The 24,169-nt window shown below is 37.7% G+C and overlaps 1 protein-coding gene across 1 annotated transcript; it reads right to left on the reverse strand.

Moving 5' to 3' along the window:
- Positions 1-21,832: 21,832 nt before the first annotated feature.
- Positions 21,833-23,185, reverse strand: LOC136233628 (protein PSK SIMULATOR 1-like). Its single transcript, XM_066023355.1, has 2 exons — positions 22,492-23,185; positions 21,833-22,449 (listed from the first exon to the last, which is right to left on the reverse strand). The coding sequence occupies exons 1-2, from the start codon at positions 23,183-23,185 to the stop codon at positions 21,833-21,835; spliced, it is 1,311 nt and encodes a 436-aa protein (XP_065879427.1).
- Between the last annotated feature and the right edge of the window lie 984 nt (positions 23,186-24,169).

Raw genomic sequence — 24,169 nt, forward strand, 5'->3', positions numbered from 1 at the left:
GGAGGACTGAAGAGTGGCAAAGGGATGTAGTGGTGAAGGGTAGGGGAAGACCTAAGCAAACTTGGAGGAGGGTGATCGAGAGTGATATGAGTTTATTGGGGATTGAGGAAAATATGGTAGTGGATAGGAAAGAGTGGAGGGAGAGAATTTGTGTCGATGACACGACTTGATTTCACGGTTTTATATGATGGTTCATGTTAGCCGACCTCGAATCATTTCGGGACTAAGGCTTTGTTATTGTTGTTGTTATATTGACCAATGTGAGAGGAGAGAGACATCTCAATAATAAATTATTAATAAAAAATGAACTAAGAGGCACTAAGAGGTGGAGAGATGCTCTCTATTAATAGAGAAGATGAAGAGACTCTTAGTAATTTGAGGAGCCACTAAGAGGCTGTTGGAGCTGATTTTTCATTCTCCCTCCTTAAATTTTAACTTAATAGCCAATTTAAGAGGTTGTTGGAGATGCTCTTAGATAATAAGAGGTGTTAATTTATAAAATAAATAAATATAAGGACAAAATTAACTTTTTTTTCCTTTGACTTTTAACACTGATAGTCAATTTGGCATGTATTTTCTAACAGAATGTATCTCAAGGTGCCATTTTATAAATTTTTAAACCACAAGGGTGCTGATCGAAAACAGGTGTAACCACAAGGTTTATTTTTATAATTTTTCCTTTTAAATATCCAAACAAATTGAATTCATATAACATTAAGGTTCAATTAAGTAAACATTTAAGAACTTTTTTCTCTCTGCAGCGATAAAGGAGGCGATCTAGGGTTCATGGTGAAAGGTGTCTGCGTGAGAGAGAGATCTAGGGAGAGAGGGGTCGGTGATGGTGGCACGAGGTGTAGGGAGGATCGGGATGGGGCGTCGGCTGGGGATGTCTCAGATGGGGGAAGGGAGGGGTTAGGAGGGGGATCGGGGGATTTGGGGAAGGCGAGAGAGAGTTGGCTGGTGGGGAGTGGGGCAGCTTCCGTGATGGGGGAGGGGGGCGTGTGCCAGGGGCGGTGCAGGTGGGGGTCTGGAATGATGGGGAGGTTAAGGGGGAGTTGCTCGCAGGTGTGGCGGCAGGGGGCGCTGCCGCAGCGGCAGGGAAGGGAGGGGGCGCGGGTTTTGCCCTGGCGACCTATGAGATTTTGGGCAGGGAAGTTGGGGCGCAGGCAGGGGCTGGCGCTGGTGGTTTTTCTGAGGCGGATCGGATCCAGGCGGATATCAGTAGTTCGGGTAGGGTAGGAGATGTTAGAGATGACTTGGGTAAAGGGAAAGAGGTTTCCCTAGATACCCGGATTGGGGGAGATGGGTCTTCCATTCCAATTAAAGATTTGGCTAATGAGTTTAACTCTAATCTTGGAAAGGGGAAGGGTTCTTGGAAAGATACGGTTATGGGGATTGTAGAGGAGGAGCCCGGTGTGGGTGAAGATATGATGGAGGGGGATTCAGAGGAGGTTTTTTCTGATTCTGATAAAGAAGACGAGGACCAAGATGACCCGCTTTGTCCTGTGATACGTCTTTCTTCGGCCGACAAGCGTGCTCTTAGAGCTAAATGGAAGCTTTCTTTAATTGTTACTGTGCTTGGTAAAAGAATAAGTTTTAACTACTTTGCTCAGAGGATCCAGGCACAATGGGCAAAGAAAGGGAAAGTCAGTATTACTGACCTTGAAAATGACTACTATGTAATTAAATTTACTAGGGCTGAGGATTTCAATGTTGTGATCAATAGGGGCCCGTACATTATTTCTAATCAAGTGTTGGCCTTAAGGCCATGGGTGCCCAATTTTAATCCGCACGATTGCTCGGTAAACAGAATTTTAACATGGGTTAGGTTCCCAGGGCTTCCGATAGAATATTACAATGAGAGCTTTCTTAATAAGATAGGTGGGTTTGTGGGTAAGGTTCACCATGTTGACAAAACTACCATTGGGGCTATTAGAGGTAAGTTTGCGAGAGTATGTATTGATGTTGACCTTGCTAAACCCCTTTTGTCAAAATTTTGTGTTCACAATAAAGTTTACTTTATTGAGTATGAAGGTCTACAAAATATATGTATTGAATGTGGTATGTATGGTCATACATACGTGGGCTGCTCTAAGAGAGAGAAGGTGTTGGAGGAGGTTGTTGAGGAGGTTGCGGTAAGAGCTGAAAGGAACCATGGAGAAGGGGGGAATTTTGGCCCCTGGATGGTCGCTAAGAGGCCGAGTAGATGAAGGACACGTCCTCATGTGGTTCAGAATCATCCTCCATATATTAATGGAAGGACGTCTCTGAATCAGTCAAATTCCATCCATGTTGTTATTAAGAAGCCAACCCCAACTAAACATGAAGGCTCAGGGGTTGCCCAGGTTATCACCTCAGGATCCAGATTTGGTGCTCTGGCTATTGAGGAGATCCATGAGTCCGACCACTCTGATGATCACATCGAGCAGAGTATGCCAGGCTTAGAGTCGGCTGAACCATCAAATAGTGTGGTGAAAACTGTTAATCCTCTTTTTATGTCTAAAGAAGTGGCCCAGATTGGTTCCCAAAATCAGGAGTCTCAAGGGAAGGTGAAGTCAAATGAGGTTAGTATTCCTAATTACTGTGTTGAGTCTAGTATTGGGAAGAATATGGGTATTAACAAAATGAGTATGAAAAGGCCTAAGGGCAAGCAGAAAATTGGTCACAATTCTATGGTTGTGTCGGATAAGAGGGGTCCTGCTGGTACCTCGGCAAGGCTCTCAAGAGCCCCTAATAAATACCTGGTTTAGGGTTGTGGGTACGGTCAGTTGTCCTTGTTGGGGTTTAGTGTCCTATAGACAATTGTTGCAGGATACAAACTTAATGTAAATGAATTGTTCTTTATATCATTTGTTTTAATGAGATATATGTTTTATAACTATATAAAGGCAATCCCTTTTAAGCACTAAATAAAGTCTAATAAAAGGAAATCCGTAAGTTTGTTTAAAGTGATTATAAAGTGTTCATACAAGCATGAAGTGAGACAAAACTTTATAATAAACTAATAAACTTAAAACCACCCTAAGTCAAGTGATATGTTTAGGATTGATATATCACTGTTGAGACTTGTATGTAACAATGTCTTCTGTCTGACAGAAAGCTGATCTCACAAGCTTCATATATATAGATATCTGGACAGTTACATAGATCCGATGAAACGTCGTTCATTAGGATTGGGGATCCGATTTGAAATAACAGGATGGATAGATTCATCCTTGTCACCTGTTCATGTCATTAGTATTAATAGGTATAAGTAATCCTCAGACTCAAAGGAATGTTAATTGGTCATCCTGAATTACTGAATGTGAGACTTTGATCCTGCGGTCCTATGATCCTTAACAGAGATGACTCTGGGGTGTGAACTACAAAGGTTGGGTGTCACAGGAAGTAATGTCAGGGTAGTTATACATTGGATTGAGCATTTATCACTCCCGATTAATGGGAGATATATCCAAGGATCGCTTGTGGAAGACTCGACTCTAAATCCTTGCAAGGTGATAGCTTAAGACTTGAAATACAGATTTCACTTAACCTATCTATTTGAGTTGACTCGGCCTGTACAAGTAAAACGAACGTCTCGCTATATGTGACTTGACATCATCCATAGTCATAAGATTCAGTTCAAGGATATAGTTGATAAAGGATCGAATTATACTGTAACTAATACGGAAGGGTTAACGACAGAATCAACCTGTCTTCTTAACGGACTCTGGGGGAATGATTACAGACTTGCCAATAACATACTCAGTACATCATTCCGTTATGCAAGGATTAAATATAATTCTTGAAGAAATTAATTTAATAGTTGCATACGGCCAGAAGTAGTAAGAACCTAATGGATCACACATAAGACTTGGAACCAAAAGAGAGATGGATGTCATTAATAGATGGAAGCCCAAATGAGCCCAGTAAGGCCCATTTAATTAGGGGAGGCCGAAATTTGTATATAATAAGTTAGGAATTATTTTAATTCCCTTAATCCTAATTTGATTAGGTTTGTGAATTAAATTAATTAAGAGAGATAATTAAATTAGGAGTTTTAATTAGATTAATATACTCCTATTATTATCCAATTAGGTTATTTATTATTATCCTAAATATATTAGATATATTATAAGATGATAATTAGGAATCCTATTCCGAATTGAATTCCTATTAAGTAACCTATTCCTATCTAACTAGGGTTTAGATACAAGTTATTATATATACCCCCCTAATGTGTGAATTTCGACTAAGCCCTAACCCTCCCCTCTATGTGATTTTCGAAACCTACTTCTAGAGAGAGAAAAAGAATTCGCATCCCCTAGTTCGTGGACAAGAATTCATACGGCTTCCGTCGATTGATTAATTTCATTCATCTCCTTTTCTCTTTGATCTTGTGTTGGTTAATTAGAGGCAATCTATTTTGGTTGCATCTCATAAGGGTTGATTCTATCTTAACCTCACCGTGTTATACTTCGTGCTTGGGATCTCGGAGAAGAATTGTGGGCGCTTCTTTAACAACGGTAGATTGTTCTTCAAAAGGTATTCCTTCTTATCCCTCTTTATATGAAATAACGATTAACGGATCCTATGGTTAAAAGGAAGTAGGCTTAAATTTTTATATTTCCGCTGCTATACCTTAGCCTAATTTTCAACAGTGGCAGCTGCCGCGTGTGCAGCCGCGGGGCTGCTGCCAAACGGCAGCAGCCCAGTTTCGGGCCCCGGCCCGAATCCCACTTGATTTTAATTGTTAAAATCGGCTTGTAAATAATATATATATATATATATATATATATATATGTTTCGGAAATCAATAGTTTTCTGTTTTGATTATCGAATGAAAAATTCGTTTAAAAGTTTGTTTTTACCAAGTTGTAAATCAAAGTGTTAAATGAATTGAAATCAAAATAATTGGGACATGCATAATCGACGTTTTATATGGTTATATTAATCTAAGGATTAATATAAAGATACAAAACGATTAGAAGTAAAATTAGATGAAAGTTAATTTGACGAGTTAATGTGATTAACCTAAATATTACATAAGCCGGTTATGTAATCAACCAATTAAATTTATTTAATTGAGTCTATGCATGTTTGGAGTTATGGACATATTTGGACCCTCTTTTAGTCTTTTGGTATTTTTGAAATAGGGCCTGCGCGTCCTGCCTTTCTACTATCTATTGTAATTTCTCCTCTCATCTGATTCCCTTCAATTCAATTAAAGTTTTCTTATAGTAGTATAGAAATTAATATGTAATTTCAAGGCGCCATGGAGAAGACGGAGGACCTAAAGAGAAATATGTAATAGTTAGTATTTCCTTAGGTTTGCCCCTTTTTATCCGTCTCTGGCTCGACGGAATAATTTAGATGATATGTCCATAACGCCAATGTATGTGAATGTATGTATGTCTGATGTATGCTAAAGCAAATCAAGACTAAGTTAGATTATGAGACTTAAATAAAATCTCTCGTTAAAAAGTTAAGTAAATAAGCAAGTTATTAAAATCGGTTGCCCCTCCCTAATATTATAATTCAGCCGGCAGTACTGGGGGCCTTTGAGTTGTTGGGTAAACTTAAGCTCGGGGTCTTATGGTAACACCTGGATTATCGAAAATCGTTCTTTCATGAATATGGGGTAATACTTAAATTAGAGTATGATAATTGGATGGGCAAACTCATGTTGTCATAAACTAATGGGCAAGATGGTTGGGATTAATATGAATGACATATTAGTTACTAATGTGGTTAGTAACCCAATAACCTAGGAATCACATTCGAGATGTGATTGATTGCATGAATCTACCTAACAAATGGGACTAGCTTGTTGGCTAAAGTCAAGGCGAAATCTCAGGAGTTAGGATCCTAGCTCACTAAAGGATTTGTGAAATTCTTCGAATTAATATGGAGGGTTATTAATTTGGCAAAATAGTGGGAGCAATCTGAAATAAATTAAAAGGCCTATAATTTTAGATTGTTATACTTTAAAGCAAATGAATGACATACGTTTACTCTTTCTCACTCTCAGGTTTTGTTTAAACACACACTCTTAAAATCATGACTAAAACCAATCTGCAAAACATTCTTACCGATAACAAACTGAATGGTTCGAACTTCACCAACTGGTTTCGCAACCTCAAAATTATTTGGAAGTTCGAGAAAATTGGGTATGTACTTGATACACGATGTAAAAGGGTTTTGGGTTTAAACAAGGAAAAATAAGTTCTAACATTAACAAAGGGCTACACTTAATTGCCTTGATCACACCAAGTTCCAACTAGATGCACAAGGTTTCGACTAGCATTTGATACAAATTCTATAGACAATAGCAAGTATGAGCACACTCAAGCAAAAATAAACCGAGCAATGTGTAATAAAATGCTCAAATTGTTGGTCTCAAAATCTCACATATGTTCGGGTTAATATTTGTACCAAAAAGTTCAACCAAATGACAAGTTCAATGCTTATTTTCAGTCCACAAAATGTAGTCTCCAGAACTCCCATTTTAATCTAAAGTTCCTCATTTTCGTAATTCTATAAAAAAAATGTAATTTCAAAATTTATGACTGCCATGGTGAAGTTTCATCCTATTAAGGGTCAATTGTTTACGAGTTTTCTTCCTAAGTCCATCTCAAATCCTTGAAAAGCGAAGACAATGATTTTAACATGTAAGGAATCATGCAACTAAATGAAATTATCCTAAAAAAAACAATAACACAAACATAAACAATAAATAATAAAAACTTAAACTAAGATAGATAAAACCCTTTTTACCCTTCCTCACACTTTAGAGCATGCATTTACTCCCAAAAATGCGATAAAAAGTAAAGTGAAAAAGTAAAAGGGTTAAAGAAAAACTCCCTTAAACCAATGGTGATAGAGATCGTTCACTTTAACTGTTGGGCCAATTTGGTTGTTTTTCTGTTTTTCTTTTTTTTTAGTTTACCTGCAAAATAAATAAATAAATAAATAAATAATAATAAAACTTACTTAAAGAAATATTATAAATAAAAGAGAAATTAAAAAAAAACTCGGGTTGCCTCCCGGAAGCGCTAAGATTATAGTCGTTTAGCTTGACTACAAACCTCCCTTTTATGTAAATGAATGAAGCCTTATAAGAAATCCAAATTCTTTAATAAATATTCTATGAATGCAAATTGGATTTTTAGCTTCAAAATAAATCAACAAAATCCATGACATAAATTTATAAAAGTTATGAAAGAGTTTAGATGTCTCCCTTTTTGACTCTTTTGGTAAGTCATATAACACGTAAAATTCTTCAGTCGGGATTGTTTCAAACTCTTCAATCATGGATTTCTGCACCACAAGTTCAGGTGTGGTGATCTCATCTATTCGGGTGATGGAACTTTCCACTTGATTTGAAATTTCCAGCTCTTTTTCTCCTATTGATTTATCTTCACAACTTATCACCAAACATATATCTGAACATTCCTCAAGGACTTCTTCATGTTGAGGTTCAATCAAGTTATATGCTTGACTCGAAAAATCTGAATATGGTTCATCAGTTGACGTAATTGCAATCAGATCTTCTAAAGTTTTCATTATATTTCTATGAGAAGCATCGATATTTTTGGTAAAAGTCTCCAATGAAGAGAATTTATTATTTATCTGCTCAATAATATCGATTATTTCTTTCCATTGTGGATCCTCCTCATGCTCAAAATTTGGTGATAAGGTTTGAGAATCTTGATGACACACATAACCATTCTCCCAATATGGGGAAAACGTGCTTGAAATTTCTTCTCTAGGCAGCTCATATTGATCATCCATATAACAAAAATTAGTATAAAGATTTGAATTTTGATATTGACAATCTAGTTCAAAATGTAAACCCCCGCAATGTATACATGCCGCATCGCGAAGAGAGACATCTGGAAAGTTATCCTTTATAAACATCAAAAATTTATCCTCATTGGCTTGAGCTTGCATCTCTAAGTGGTTGTTGAATGTTGGAGCATTCAACCACCATGGATAACTATTTTGGTCCATCACCTTGCAAAATAAACATAAAAGAAAAAAAAAAGTAAAAAGGAACAAAATATAAAAAAACGCTTAAATTAATAGAACTTTAACTAAATCAAAATTATAAAACAAACAATCCCCGGCAACGGCGCCAAAAACTTGATGGACGAAATATGTATCGTGCAAAACTAAGGGCAAGTGCACCCTATCGTTATCAAGTAATAAATAGTAAGTAGAGTATCGTTCCCACGAGGATTGTGTTTATAGCTATTGATTTTTATGAATTTCTATTATCTAAGCAATAAATTTTGGATTTGATGATTACTAAACTAAAAACAAAAATAACTGCACTCAATTAATTAAATAAAATAAAAACAATATTTGTAACTCTTATGATAAAGGTGCTAGAGCAAGGCTTCACCTAACCTAATGTATATAATCCACACAACAATCCTATCCAAGTTCTTAAGTTTTAATCTAGAGACGGTGATTATTTCCTAAAGTAATTAACCTAGCTTTGGGCCAGTCAAGATTAATCCTATTTCACATACAATTACCTTAGCTTTGGTCCAGTCAAGAATAAAGATATAATGAAAGCATTAAGTTCTCTGAAATAACCCCAAAGTTAAGTCGTGAAACTAAACCCTGAAAAACCGCACCGCATAGACACAGGTCTAAACTATGTAATTCCATTAATTATCTTAGTGTCGGTCAACCAAAATAATTAATTGTAATTTAGCTAAATATTGATCAGATATCTAACTAGGAAATTAAGCTCCATAGTTTAATTCTCTATTTAATAAATTATGAACTTGAAATTGGATTGCAAGTAAATCATCTACTTCGATTAGGATCCGCCATAGCTCTAGCTATGGAGGAGTTAGTTCATGGTAGATGGAACAAAAATGAGAAATTTAATAGAAAACAAACTAATAGAAAACATAACTAAAGTAAAGAGAAGAAAAGATGAAGTGAGAATAAACTTTGAAATAAAACTAGAATGTGTTTACAAAGGTATAAAGGAAATGAACAAAAAGAAAACTAAAAAGTCTAAAAGGGAGAGCTAAAAAGAGGTGGTGAGGCCTATTCCATGTTTGTTCCAGGTCTCATTTCATGCTTCCCAATGTAGGTATTTATAGTTGCACATGCCTTCATGCATTCATTGTAACCTCCAACTTTAATGCTATTAAAGAGAAGATTAATGGAGGATTGAATTCTTTGCTCTAACTTCTTAAACATATGGAGAGTTGAATTCTTCTTTGCAACTTTTTAACTTTCATAGAATTAAAGAGAGCATTAAGTAGTGTAACTCCTTCTTGAGCATTCAAAAGACTCTTTAACTTTCATAACATTCCTTGGATAGTTATTTTAGAAATTTATGACAATAAGGATTTATTTAAAGAGTCATGAGTCTTCATTCTTCAACTGCTGCGAGGTCACCAACTAGAAGGAGTTCTAACTGTGCAACTTTATTTACTTGAATAATGATTCCATAATTGCATTTTTGCCCCAAATAATACCTAAAAACATATGGAACACGCATTAGTTCTTGAAACACAAAACTAAACATAAAACAATTATAAAATATTAAAAAATATCTGAAAATGTATAATAATTATAATTAAAATATATTAAAAACTATATGAAAATGCGAGATAACACTTGCAAACCTCTCTTGAAGAGCTTGCAAATATGCTCAAGTCAGTTGAGCCCAATATGAAGAAAGACAAGGCAATACCGGCTATTGTCATAGAGGGATCAAAGAAGTGGAAAGGGAATTCTCCCAATCCTAAACATCCCAAGAAAGGTAAGAAAGCCATGCCCACTAAAGTTAAGGGAAAGGAAGTGAAGGAGCCTAAAAGAAAGTGCCACTATTGTGGTGACGTGGGGCATTGGAAGAGAAATTGTTCTTTGTACCGAGCTACCCTCCAGAAGGGAAAAGCCGGTACTCCAACGTCTGGTATGTTCTATAAAGAACAAACATTGCAATTTTTATAGAGATTCGATTTTCTATTTCTCAGGAATATCACAAAATGGGATTTATGTGTTGATTTCTGTTTTCGCAATTGATACCAAAAGACATAAGCTAGATAATTCAACTTACTTGTGGCATTGTCATATAAACAAGAGACGCATGCTAAAGCTACATTCAGATGGGCTTATAGATCCAATTGATCCTGAATCATTGGAAACATGCGAATCATGTTTAAAAGGTAAAATGACAAAGACACCCTTTAGCAATAAAGGTGAGCGTGTATCAGACACTCTAGGACTTATTCATTCAGATGTATGCGGTCCTATGTCAGTCCAAGCAAGAGGAGGATTTAGATTCTTCATAAGCTTTATAGATGACCATATTCGATATGGTTACATCTACTTGATGAGGCACAAATCAGAAGCCTTTGAGAAATTCAAATGCTTCAAGAATGAAGTGGAAAATCAATTAGAAAGGAAAATAAAGACGCTTCGATCCGATCGAGGTGGCGAATATCTTTCAGATGATTTTTTGAATTATCTAACTGAATGTGGGATATGCTCACAATGGACACCTCCCTATACACCACAACACAATGGTGTATCCGAGAGGAGAAACCGTACCCTATTAGATATGGTACGATCCATGATGAGCATGGCCTTACTTTCAAAGTCGTTCTGGGGCTATGCCTTAGAAACTGCCCTCTTCACCCTGAACCGAGTACCAACTAAATCCGCTAGTTCCACACCATATGAATTGTTCGTTGGTAGGAAACCCGTGTTCTCATTTATGAGAGTATGGGGTTGTTCAGCTTTTGTCAAACGCATTGCGTCCAATAAATTAGATTCTAAATCTGATAAATGTTTCTTCATTGGATATCCCAAAGAAACCATGGGATATTACTTCTATCATCCAGATGATCAGAAAGTAATAGTATCCAGATACGCAACCTTCTTAGAGAAAGAGTTTCTCGAAGAAACACAAAATGGAAGCATGATTGAACTCGACGAAGTTCAAGAGGAAGAAACACCGACTGAAACAACAGAAGCGGTTGAGGTACCCGAAGAAGTCCCATTAGATGAGACTCCAGTGGCACCTATTCATAGATCACGAAGAGTTCGTGAACTCCCAGTTAGATATGGTTTTCTAGTGGGAGATGATAACGAGGTTCCCGTGTTAGACGACGAACTCGAAAACTACGAAGAGGCTCTTACTAGTCCAGATTCTAAAGCATGGCTTGAGGCCATGGATTCTGAAATGGATTCCATGTATACTAACCAAGTGTGGACTTTGGTTGATCCACCCGAAGGGATAATTCCCATTGGGTGCAGGTGGATCTTCAAAAAGAAGACTGACATGGATGGAAAGGTTAGCACCTACAAGGCTAGGTTGGTAGCGAAAGGATATCGTCAGAAATAAGGTGTTGATTATGACGAAACCTTCTCTCCTGTTGCTATGTCCAAATCAATCAGAATCATGCTTGCAATTGCCGCTCATTTTGATTATGAGATTTGGCAAATGGATGTGAAAACAGCTTTCCTAAATGGAAACCTGCTTGAGGATGTATACATGATGCAACCTGAAGGTTTCATATCGAAGGATGCAAACAAAGTTTGCAAACTTCAGAGATCCATTTATGGACTCAAGCAAGCATCGAGAAGCTGGAATAAGCGTTTTGACGAAACCATAAAACAAATTGCGAAGAAGCTTGCATTTACAAGAAAGCAAGTGGGAGCTCTATAGCATTTCTCATACTATATGTGGACGATATACTGTTAATGGGAAATGACATTGCTTTATTACAGTCGGTGAAGGTATGGTTATCCAGTAACTTCTCAATGAAAGATCTTGGTGAAGCAGCTTATATACTTGGTATAAAGATCTATAGAGATAGATCGCGAAGACTGCTTGGTCTTTCACAGGCTACATACATTGAAAAGGTGCTAAATCGGTTTAGCATGCTTGAATCGAAACGAGGTAACTTACCCATGGTACATGGAGTAAAGTTAAACAATCATCAATGTCCTAAAACTGATGATGACAAACGACGCATGGCTGTAGTCCCGTACGCCAGCGCGATCGGTTCGATTATGTATGCTATGCTATGCACTAGACCTGACGTAGCGTTCGTGTTATCTGTAACGAGTCGTTACCAAGGGAATCCAGGAGACGGGCACTGGATTGCCGTCAAGAACATTCTTAAGTACTTGAGAAGGACTAAAGATATGTTCCTAGTGTACGGAGAAGGAGATCTGAAAATTGAAGGATTTTCAGACGCTAGTCATCTCACAGATGAGAATGATTTTAAATCCCAACCAGGATACCTGTTTATCTTGAATGGGGGCGCGGTCAGTTGGAAAAGTTCCAAGCAGGGAAGCGTAGCTTTCTCTACGACCGAGTTAGAGTACATCGCTGCTGCGGAAGCAGCAAAGGAAGCAGTTTGGATTAGAAAGTTCATTACAGAACTAGGTGTGGTGCCTGACATTGTCAATCCCATTACTCTGTACTGTGATAACAATGGAGCCATTGCGCAAGCAAAGGAACCACGGTCTCATAATGCATCCAAGCACTACCTAAAGCTCCACATCATTAGAGAGATTGTGGCTAGAGGAGATGTGAGAATAGAAAGAGTACCTACAGAGGACAACGTTGCAGATCCGTTGACAAAGCCTTTAACCCAGAAAGTACATGATCGTCATTTAACTTCTACTGGGATAAGTTTTAGAAACAATTGGCTTTAGTCCAAGTGGGAGTATGTTGGGCTTTAGTGTCCTATAGACAATTGTTGCAGGATACAAACTTAATGTAAATGAATTGTTCTTTATATCATTTGTTTTAATGAGATATATGTTTTATAACTATATAAAGGCAATCCCTTTTAAGAACTAAATAAAGTCTAATAAAAGGAAATCCGTAAGTTTGTTTAAAGTGATTATAAAGTGTTCATACAAGCATGAAGTGAGACAAAACTTTATAATAAACTAATAAACTTAAAACCACCCCAAGTCAAGTGATATGTTTAGGATTGATATATCACTGTTGAGACTTGTATGTAACAATGTCTTCTGTCCGACAGAAAGCTGATCTCACAAGCTTCATATATATAGATATCTGGACAGTTACATAGATCCGATGAAACGTCGTTCATTAGGATTGGGGATCCGATTTGAGATAACAGGATGGATAGATTCATCCTTGTCACATGTTCATCTCATTGGTATTAATAGGTATAAGTAATCCCCAGACTCAAAGGAATGTTAATTGGTCATCATGAATTACTGAATGTGAGACTTTGATCCTGCGGTCCCACGATCCTTAACAGAGATGACTCTGGGGTGTGAACTGCAAAGGTTGGGTGTCACAGGAAGTAATGGCAGGGTAGTTATACATTGGATTGAGCATTTATCACTCCCGATTAATGGGAGATATATCCAAGGATCGCTTGTGGAAGACTCGACTCTAAATCCTTGCAAGGTGATAGCTTAAGACTTGAAATACGGATTTCACTTAACCTATCTATTTGAGTTGACTCGGCCTGTACAAGTAAAACGAACATCTCGCTATATGTGACTTGACATCATCCATAGTCATAAGATTCAGTTCAAGGATATAGTTGATAAAGGATCGAATTATACTGTAACTAATACAGAAGGGTTAACGACAGAATCAACCTGTCTTCTTAACGGACTCTAGGGGAATGATTACAGACTTGCCAATAACATACTCAGTACATCATTCCGTTATGCGAGGATTAAATATAATTCTTGAAGAAATTAATTTAATAGTTGCATACGGCCAGAAGTAGTAAGAACCTAATGGATCACACATAAGACTTGGAACCAAAAGAGAGATGGCTGTCATTAATAGATGGAAGCCCAAATGAGCCCAGTAAGGCCCATTTAATTAGGGGAGGCCGAAATTTGTATATAATAAGTTAGGAATTATTTTAATTCCCTTAATCCTAATTTGATTAGGTTTGTGAATTAAATTAATTAAGAGAGATAATTAAATTAGGAGTTTTAATTAGATTAATATACTCCTATTATTATCCAATTAGGTTATTTATTATTATCCTAAATATATTAGATATATTATAAGATAATAATTAGGAATCCTATTCCGAATTGAATTCCTATTAAGTAACATATTCCTATCTAACTAGGGTTTAGATACAAGTTATTATATATACCCCCCTAATGTGTGAATTTCGACTAAGCCCTAACCCTCCCCTCTATGTGATTTTCGAAACCTACTTCTAGAGAGAGAAAAAGAATTCGCATCCCCTAGTTCGTGGACAAGAATTCATACGGCTTCCGTCGATTGATTAATTTCATTCATCTCCTTTTCTCTTTGATCTTGTGTTGGTTAATTAGAGGCAATCTATTTTGGTTGCATCTCATAAGGGTTGATTCTATCTTAACCTCACCGTGTTATACTTCGTGCTTGGGATCTCGGAGAAGAATTGTGGGCGCTTCTTTAACAACGGTAGATTGTTCTTCAAAAGGTATTCCTTCTTATCCCTCTTTATATGAAATAACGATTAACGGATCCTATGGTTAAAAGGAAGTAGGGTAAAATTTTTATATTTCCGCTGCTATACCTTAGCCTAATTTCCAATAGTCCTCCTGTCTATGGATTTGTTGCTTTAGAATGTTAGAGGTGCGGCTAGCAAGGCTACCCGTATCCATGTTAATGATTTAATTAAACAATTTAACCATGCTTGCTTTGCTTTAATGGAAACTAAGATTAGTGGAGTTAAAGCAGATGAGGTGGTTAAAAAGTTTAGGAACTGGAACTGTGTTAGATCGGAGGCTACTGGCCGGGCTGGTAGGATTTGGCTTTTCTGGAAGCCAGATCGTGTTCATTTCGATATTATTTGCATGGATAAATAGTTCATTCATTGTAAAGTGAGTGTTCCTGGTAATGACCCCTTTTTTATTACCCTGGTTTATGCTGATCATATCCTGGCTAATCGAAAATGGCTTTGGGAGGTTCTTTACTCTATGAGTGTTAACATAACTGAGTCTTGGTTTGTGGCGGGTGATTTTAATGATATTGGCCTTATGAGTGATCAGAGAGGGGGCTCTAATCACTATGTTAATCATTGCCTTAATCATAAAAACAGCATGGATTTATGTGGGCTTTCTGATCTGGGTGCCTCTGGTCATAAGTTTACTTGGAAGCGCAACAGTACCTTTGTTCGTTTGGACAAGGTGTATGCTAATGTTTCAGCTCAATCTCGGTTTCCTGAAGTTTCTGTGTTAAATCTCCCATTCCGTCATTCAGATCACTGTCCTATTTTATTCAGGCTGATGAGAGGCAATCGGCCTAGGGGGGAGAGACCATTTTGGTATCAGGTGGCTTGGGAGTCTCACCCTAAGTTTAAGGAATTTGTTCAAGATAATTGGAAGCCTCACTCGAATGTCATTCAAGCTGCTCAGGGATCTAGAAAGAATGTGGTGGGGTGGAATAAAAACGTCTTTGGGAATATTATTAGGAGGAAGAATAAATTACTGAGTAGAATTGAGGACATTCAGCGTAGGTTGGAGGTTAGGTTCGACCACAGACTAGATGGCCTGCTCATAACCCTTCAGAAGGAGTTGGAAGCTGTGCTTCGTCAGGAAGAACTTCTTTGGTTTCAAAAGTCTAGGAAAGCATGGATTAAAGATGGGGATCGGAATACCAGGTATTTTCATCTCTCTACTATCATTAGAAGGCAGAGGAATAGGATTAATGCTATCAAAAGTCCTAATGGTGAGTGGGTGTATGAGGATGAAGATATTCGGTAATTGGCCCTGGACTTATATAAGGACCTTTTTAAGGAGGAACCTGTTGATTTGGACAAGGCTCAAACTATTGCTACCTTTCCTAGGCTGTGAGAGAATAGAATCCTGGAAGCCTTCCACCCTATTTCCCTGAAAGAGATAGATCAAGCCATTTTTAGTATTGGGGCTACTAAAGCTCATGGGATTGATGGTCTGCCTGCTGGTTTTTACCATAAAAACTGGGAGGTTGTGAAGGAAGGCATTTACAACTTCATCATTGGTGTTTTTAATGGCTCTCAAGATATCGGGCTGGTTAACAGAACCCTTCTTGTTCTGATTCCTAAAGTTGAGAAGCCTTCTTCTTTCTTACATATGAGGCCTATTAGCCTTTGTAATGTTCTCTATAAGACTATTACAAAGATTGTGGCTAATAGAATCCGGTGCATTCTTCCTGAGATCATTTGTCAGAATCAGGGTAGCTTTGTGCCTGGCAGACAAATGATGGATAATGTAGTGATTGCCCAAGAGATGGTTCATACTATGAAGATCGGAAAGGGGAAGAGAGGTATTGTGGCGCTTAAGTTGGATCTAGAGAAAGCCTACGATCACATTAACTAGAGTTTTCTGATGGAGAGTCTGAAAAGAGCAAGGATCCCGGGTAATTGAAGAAGGTTAATAAAGGTTTGTATTTCTTCTCCTGTGTTTCAAGTTTTGATCAATGGGGATATGTCAGAGGAATTCTCTCCTGGTTGGGGTATCCGTCAAGGGGACCCAATGAGTCCTTTCTTATTTGTTATTGCTATGGAAAGGTTATCTCACCTGATCCAGGATGTTGTGGATAATGGGAGATTCCACCCGGTGGCCATCAATAAGTTCTGTCCCCAGGTTACTCATTTGTTCTTTGCAGATGATGTTCTTATCTTTCTGGAAGGTAATGAGGAGCAGTTAAGTATCATTATGGATATTCTTGATTGCTTCTATTCTGCCTCGGGTCAGAAACTCAATGTCCAGAAGTCCAGAATGATGTGCTCTAAGAATATGGACCAAAGAACCTGTAAAAAGTTGACTGATCTGTCTGGAATTCCTCTGACTTGCTCTCTGGGGAAGTATCTGGGTATTCCCCTCCTTAGTGAGAGAGTGTCGAAAGTGTCTTTTAAAGATACTTTGGATAAAACTAATATGAAGTGTGCCACTTGGAAAGCTAAGACTCTCTCTCTCTCGCTGGCCGACTTACTTTGATTCAATTTGTCAACTGTGTGACTCCCAATCACATTATGCAGGCTTGTCATCTTCCTGAGCCTGTCCTCAAGGATCTTGATAAAATTAATCGTAGGTTCCTGTGGGGAGAAGCTGGGGAGGGGAGGAAGATCCACCTTGTTCCTTGGAATGAGGTGTGTCAACCTAAGGATATGGGAGGTCTGGGCATTAGGAAAACCAAAGATAATAATAAAGTCTTATTAATGAAACTCCTGTGGTGAATGTGGCAGCTTCCTTTGGCTCTGTGGGTTCAACTTTTATGCGGAAAATATCGGAAGGATAAGGTGTTTAGGGGGCCTAAGGAAAGAGTGGTTAATTGTTCCTTTCTTTGGAAAGGCATTAGTGCAGTTTTTGCTGAGTTTTGTTCAGGAATTGGGTGGAATGTGGGAAATGGTAGGTCCATCAGCTTCTGGAAAGATATATGGATAGGAAAAAAGCCTTTATTGGAAGTTTGTTCTTCTTTGCTGCCTTTGGATATTCAAGAATGGAAGATTGCATATGTGGTGGATTCTGAGGGTGAGTGGATTTGGTCAAAGTTTGATTCCTATCTCAGCCTGGATTCACTCCTTAGAATTAGAGGAGTTCAGATTAGTAGTAAATTTGAAGACAAGGATAGTTACTGTTGGTCTTTGACGAACAACGGATCCTATTCTTGTAAATCAGCTTTTCAGGCGTTCTATCAGGAGTTGGATACCTCGTCCCCAGGGGTGTGGAAGACGATTTGGGCCTTAAAAGTGTCGTACCGTATTAGAAGTTTCCTTTGGCTAGGGTTGAAAAATAGGTTGCTTACTAATTCGGATAGGAAAAGGAGGCATCTGGTGGAGTCTGGGGCTTGTGGCAGATGCAGGGGTAATGAAGAGACTTTATGTCATGCGCTCAGAGACTGTGAGAAAAGTAAAGAGATTTGGAGGAGAGTTCTCCCTAGTAATATGATTTCTTCCTTTTTAGCCCACTCTGAGAATGATTGGTTTGTGGATGGGATTAATGGGAGACTTCTGGCCGGGGCGAATCAGGGTGTTCTTTTATTTGTGGTGGTTTGCCACCAGATTTGGAAATGGAGAAATGAGGAGATTTTTGGAGGAGAAACAGTGTTTTTGCCGAATGTCTTAGATTTCTTTTCAAAAAAGATTAGTACCTTGGTTGACAGCTTTGTTGAGGACCCCTTGGCTAGGGTTGTTCAGAGGAAGGAGGTCCATCTTTTAGGCTGGCATAGGCCGAGCGAAGGTGTATTTAAGCTTAACACTGATGGTTCTTGTCTAATGGACGGAAGAATTGCTGCAGGTGAGGTTTTGAGAGATGATGGTGGCAGTTAGGTTTCTGGTTTCTCTCAGAATTTGGGAATGGGTTCGTCCTTTTCTGCAGAGGTGTGGGGGATTTTTTCTGGCTTGAAGCTAGCAAAAAATCTGGGGGTGAAGAAGCTTCTTGTTGAGTCAGATAACCTTGAAGCAGTTAAAATGGTTTCTGAGAACAATGCTATTTGCCTAAATAGCCAAAACTTAATTAAAGGCATTAGAAGGATTGGCCTCTCCTTTGATTATCTTAGTTTTGCTCATATTTAAAGGGAGTTAAATCGGGTGGCGGACCATCTTGCGGTGGAAAGGCATTCAAGAATGCTGGGTATCTCTGTCTTTTCTTCTCCTCCGGACTTCCTCTCGTCTATGATCTTGGAGGATGTGGTGGGGGTCAGTTTTCCCAGGCTGATCCCGGGTTAGCGGCTTTTGTTTTGTTTGTTTTTCTTTTCCTACCCTACCAAAAAAAAATATAACATTAAGGTTCACAACTCAAACAAAAATTAACCTAAGTAAATAAACAATCCATCAAGTTTACATTTAAAATATAATTAAATTCAAATATTCAAAAGATTAGTCATCCCAAAACATAAAATTCAAAATACATCTTCTCGGTCATCATTCTTCAATTGTACTAGACATATGAAAAGAGTAAAGATAAACCAAAGTTAGCAATCTAATAGCTACAATCATTATTAGTTTTGATATAAATTGGCTACCAAGTTAGTATTATACAAAATTGCACTATTGTGAGCTTGCATATGTCATAACCTTGTGATTTGACTCTTGAGCCAATTTAATGACTTAGTAGTTGATTTGGTGAATAATATACTATATTCACCTATTTGAAGATTTATGCAGTGTCTGGATTGACCTTGATGGATATGATTGTACATTATTTTAGTGAAGCAGAAGCAGCTATTTTTATGTTCTAGTTTTGTAGTTTCACTTCTAGAGCAAATTGAAAATTCATCATTATTACAGGCCGATGGCCAAGCATAACCTGCGATGATGGTTACCAACCTTACTCAACTCTTGGAGCTCCATGTTTCATATAATCAACTAACTGGTTCCATCCCTACCTTCCTTGCTCTCATATCCAAATTATCTATTATATACCTCTCTAGTAATTTGTTTGTCGGCCCCTTCCTTTTTTCTATTGTTAATTTGACTCATTATCATAACATATCATTATCATTTAGCATGTAGACCAACTAATAATTTACTTCACTGTCACAATAAATCATTATCAGCAAATAATATATAGAGTTGATAATGTTGGTCCCTTGTGAGATAAAATCTAGTTCCAAATGGGGGATGAATGGAACTATTGGATAAATTTAAGGGAAAAGTACAAAAATAAACCTTGTGGTTACACCTGTTTTCAACCGTAACCTATGTGGTTTAAACCTTTTCAAAATGATACCATGTATTTCAATCCGTTAGCAAACATAAGCATTTCTGTCTAACGGTGTTAAAAATATTGAGTTGACAGTCAAAGTCAAAAAGTCTTACGGTAATTTTGTCATTCTCTTTTCTCCTTTGTTCTTTCTTCTCCCTCCTCTATCATCCTCACCATTATTCGCATATCTTCTTCCCAGCCACGACTTGTCCAAGAACACTGAGCAAAATCCACAGCTCAAAGGATTATTCTCCCCTACAAATTAGGTATCAGCTCAAATTCACATCTCAACGGATCAACGTTCATCATCTTCTCTCCGCTCTGATTTCTTCTTTCCGTTGGTCGCCATCATCCGTTCATCTTCAATTTGGAAGATCTCTTTTTACGTCTCCTCTTTATTGTGCCGTCTTCGTCCGATCGTCACACCAGAATCTTTAATTTCTTCTTTTGTTCACCACAATTCTCAAAAATCCAGTATCAAAAAATTTACAGTTCAAAATCCCAGAAAAATGAAAGTTAAAAACCAAAAAAATCACAGACCTTTCCTTACTCCTAAGCTCAAAAAGCAGGAATGAAAATTTTGAAGTGAGGCGTTAAAGAAAATTCAAAAAAACTAAAGTGTCCATAACAAAAGAAAAACTCATTTGTATAAAATTGATTTGGCATTAAAGGCAAATTATCTCTTCAATTTTTTGTTTGCAGGAAACAAGAGATCAAAATTGCTTTGGGAGAAACCGGGCCAATATGATTGATGACATGAAGGTGGACGGACAGGTGGAGGTGATGACCGAAAGTGACCTGAGCAAGGAGACAAATGAGGTGAACGGCGACGCGTCAAAGTGACTGATGAACGGTGGAGCTACGAGGAATTGAAAAGAAATAAGTTGGACGAAGAATGGTTGCTCCGGCTGGATGAAGAAAACACACAGTGAATAGGCGAAGAAGGAACAACGGACATTCGAATAGAATGAGGCAAATGGGAGAAGCATAAGAAGGAAGACGAAGAGGAATGTACAGAATAAAAGTTAATTAACAATAAAATAAATTAAAAGACAAATTTACCTTTTGACTTTTTGACTAAAAATGCCACATCATCAATTTTTAATGGCGTTAGATTTTTGGCCTGTCATTGCTAACGGATTGAAGTACATGGTACCATTTTAAAAAGTTTTAAACCACAGGGTTGCGATTGAAAACAGGTGTAACCACAAGGTTTATTTTTGTACTTTACCCTAAATTTAAACCTTTAAGAAATTTCTCACAGAATTAGTTCAATAGCACAAGGCTACTCGGAATCAGAGAAAAACTTCGTTTGCTACGTTAAGTAGGAACAAAGCTTGGTTCTGCTTCTGAACGTTTAAAACACTAGGCCACTTAACTAGAAGGGCCTTTATGTGACTTTGTTAAGCAAGTTATATTTTAAGCACACAATCAAACAATATAAATATGTTAGAAGGAAAAGGCTAGAGAAATAGTTATGCAGCGATTTGTATTGATTCAGCCTCCTGTCTACATCCAGTTTCCAGAATACCTTCTTTTGGGTTTTAATCCACTAGTGAAATCTTTCCAACAGGTAGAGCATAAACCCTTACAATAGATACAGAGGCTTTGTAAATTACCTTCCTTTACACTCAACACTCAACTATCTATCTACCTCTCTTGCTATTCACTTATAACCGAAGTGAATATAAGAGCTTCTGAACTTTTCTTAAGCTATTGATAAGTTTGTTCTTACTCAGAAAACAATGAAAGAAGGGAAAAGTACAAAAATAAACCTTGTGGTTTGGCCCATTTTCGAACTGCACCCATGTGGTTTAAAAAGTTTGCAAAGTGGTACCATGTACTTCATTTCGTTAGCAAACATAGGCATTTCCGTCTAACGGTGTTAAAAATGATGAGGTGGCAGTCAAAGTCAAAAAGTAAAAGGGTCATTTTTGTCATTTTGTTTATTTTCAATTTTATTATATTTTTAGATTTTAAAATTTATCCAATCATCTTCTTCTATCCATCGTCTTCTTCTACTCTACTAGCGTCAAACGTCTTCTTCTACCTTGCTGTTTCATGCTCTTTCATAATTCATACCAATTCGTTGTTATTCACTTCAGGGTCTGGGAAAACTAGAGCTTGTACTCAATTTGCAAACTATTACAAGAACAGAGATTTTGTGACTGCTATAGTCTTAGCAGATACTTTCAGAGCCACTCATTTCGATCAGTTGATGCAGAATACAATGGCAGCAACCGTTCCACTCTGTGGGAGGTACATTCAAGAAGTTTGCACATTCAAACAAAGCTTTAGCTGTCATCTCCCTTTCAAACCTCCAAATGTAATTCAAACCTACCAAAAGTTCAGTAATGGCAGCTTCACTCTTCTGCTTATTAGCAAAAAATAACGTTTGTAAAAGAAGAACATTAGTTTTTGCGACCAAATTTTGATGTTCAAAGCTTCTTTCATTTTGCCATTTGATCATATTATGTGCTAACAGCGATAACCATCCGAGTATCCGCCCCAACGCATCCCTCCACTCTCCGGCGAGCATCGGATCGGAGGCGGAAAATCCGACTCCTTTCAATCTACTCCGAAGTGACGATCTTATACTGTTTGGCAACATCGAGTATAGATCATCTCTCGCATCAACACCAACTAATTGCGGCGATTTTATCATTTTCTCCATAACTATGATCAAATTCGCATAGTGTAGAGCTAACGCCGCCGCACCTAGTGTAGTTTCCGGTGGCTTTAGAAGCTTAGAATTAGAATCGAAGAATCGATTAGCCGAATCCTTAATATTCTCTTCTTTTGTGGTTTTGATCAGAGGCCCTGATATGAAGGTGTTACTAGAGTGTTCGGTTGGGTGTACGGTTGCGGAAGCGGAGAGGCTCCGGGGAAGAGAAATCGGAAAGCCATGTCCGACTCCGAAAACCTGCTTGATCCTCGCTAAAACAGTGAAGATAGACCTAACAAGCATTGAAACGACGTCGTCGAAGCTTCGATGCCATAGAGATCTCTCTTTCAGATACTTTACCTCTTTCCTTTGCCAGAATATCTTCTGCTGCAAATCGATAATCTTCTGATCTTTCGCTGCTGATTCGTTTTCGCTATTTTGTAACAGTTTTTTCAATCCGTTTTCTAATGTCGTTAGCTCCTCCATCTCTTTATACAGTGTGGCTGTAACGGTGACGTATCGATCCATCTTCTTGTTCTTAACTTCCATTTCTTTGAAACTCAGAACCCAAGAACTCGAATCCCGGCCTACGTTAGCAAACTCATCGAACAGATCTTCGAATCGGCGTAGTTTACCATCCTCGCACCGTTTGCTTAGTCTTGACACCGATTTGGCGAGAAGTCTGAGATTTTCAGCCATCTCGGCAAGTTTGGAAGAAAGGAAGACTCTATCAGATATTTGCAGGTGGGGGAAATTGGAAATTGGGAAAGAAAGAAGAGGTAATGAAACAGAGAGAGGAAGAGAGCATGAATTATAGGAAAAGTTAGAAAAATCAAATAGAAAGAGAGGTAATGAAATAGAGAGCATGAATTGCACGAATTGCAGGGACAAGAAGATGATGGATAGGAGAGGTTGAAGAAGATGATGGATAGGAGAGAGCTTAGAAAAGGAGAAGAGATGAGGTGTGGGTTGTATATTGGATAAATTTTAAAATCTAAAAATATAATAAAATTGAAAATAAATAAAATGACAAAAATGTCCCTTTTACTTTTTGACTTTGACTACCACCTCATCATTTTTAACACCGTTAGACGGAAATGCCTATGTTTGCTAACGGAATGAAGTACATGGTACCACTTTACAAACTTTTAAACCACACGGGTGCAGTTCGAAAATGGGCCAAACCACAAGGTTTATTTTTGTACTTTTCCCATGAAAGAACTATGAGATATTACACAAATGAAATAGTAAATGTGTATGAGCTTTTTGCTTTGCTTTTGGGACCAAATTTCTTCGAAAATCTGGAAAATTTCCAGAAATCTGGATCTGGAAATTTCCAGATTTCTGGAAATTTTCCAGATTTTCGAAACTTAAAAAAAAAGAAGGAAGAAGAAGGAGGAAGAAGAAGAAGAAGAAGGAAGAAGAAGAAGGAGGAGAGAAGAAGAAGAAGAAGGAAGAAGAAGAAGAAGAAGAAGAAGAAGAAGAAGAAGAAGGAGGGGGAAGAAGAGGAGGAGAAGGAGGATGAGGAAGAAGAAGAAGGATGAGGAGGAGAGAGGGGGGGGGGGGGGGGGAAATAAAAAAAAATTGATTTTCCAACTTTACCCCTTGCCACGCCAGCACTTTTAACACCGTTAAGCCATTTTCCGTTTTTCGGGTAACGGCGTAAACCACGGGTTTTTTTTTTGTAAAAACAAACCACAAGGGTTTTTTTGGAACTAAATGAAACCATACGGGTTTTTTTTTAATTTACCCTTTTATAAATTTAGTATAAATTTAGTATAATTTAATAGTTTTAGTATAATTTTAATATAACTTTAGTATAATTTTATAACTTTAGTATAATTTTATAAC

This window comes from Euphorbia lathyris, chromosome 6 (assembly GCF_963576675.1).
Source record: "Euphorbia lathyris chromosome 6, ddEupLath1.1, whole genome shotgun sequence".
NCBI classification, from domain to species: domain Eukaryota; kingdom Viridiplantae; phylum Streptophyta; class Magnoliopsida; order Malpighiales; family Euphorbiaceae; genus Euphorbia; species Euphorbia lathyris.

Bases quoted from the DNA above. Each gene is read 5' to 3' on its own strand.
- LOC136233628 (XM_066023355.1), bottom strand. From the start codon at position 23,185: ATGCTCTCTATTTCATTACCTCTCTTTCTATTTGATTTTTCTAACTTT. The intron at 22,450-22,491 runs GTAACACCTTCA...AAACCACAAAAG, and splicing joins ACACCCAACCGAACACTCTA to AAGAGAATATTAAGGATTCG.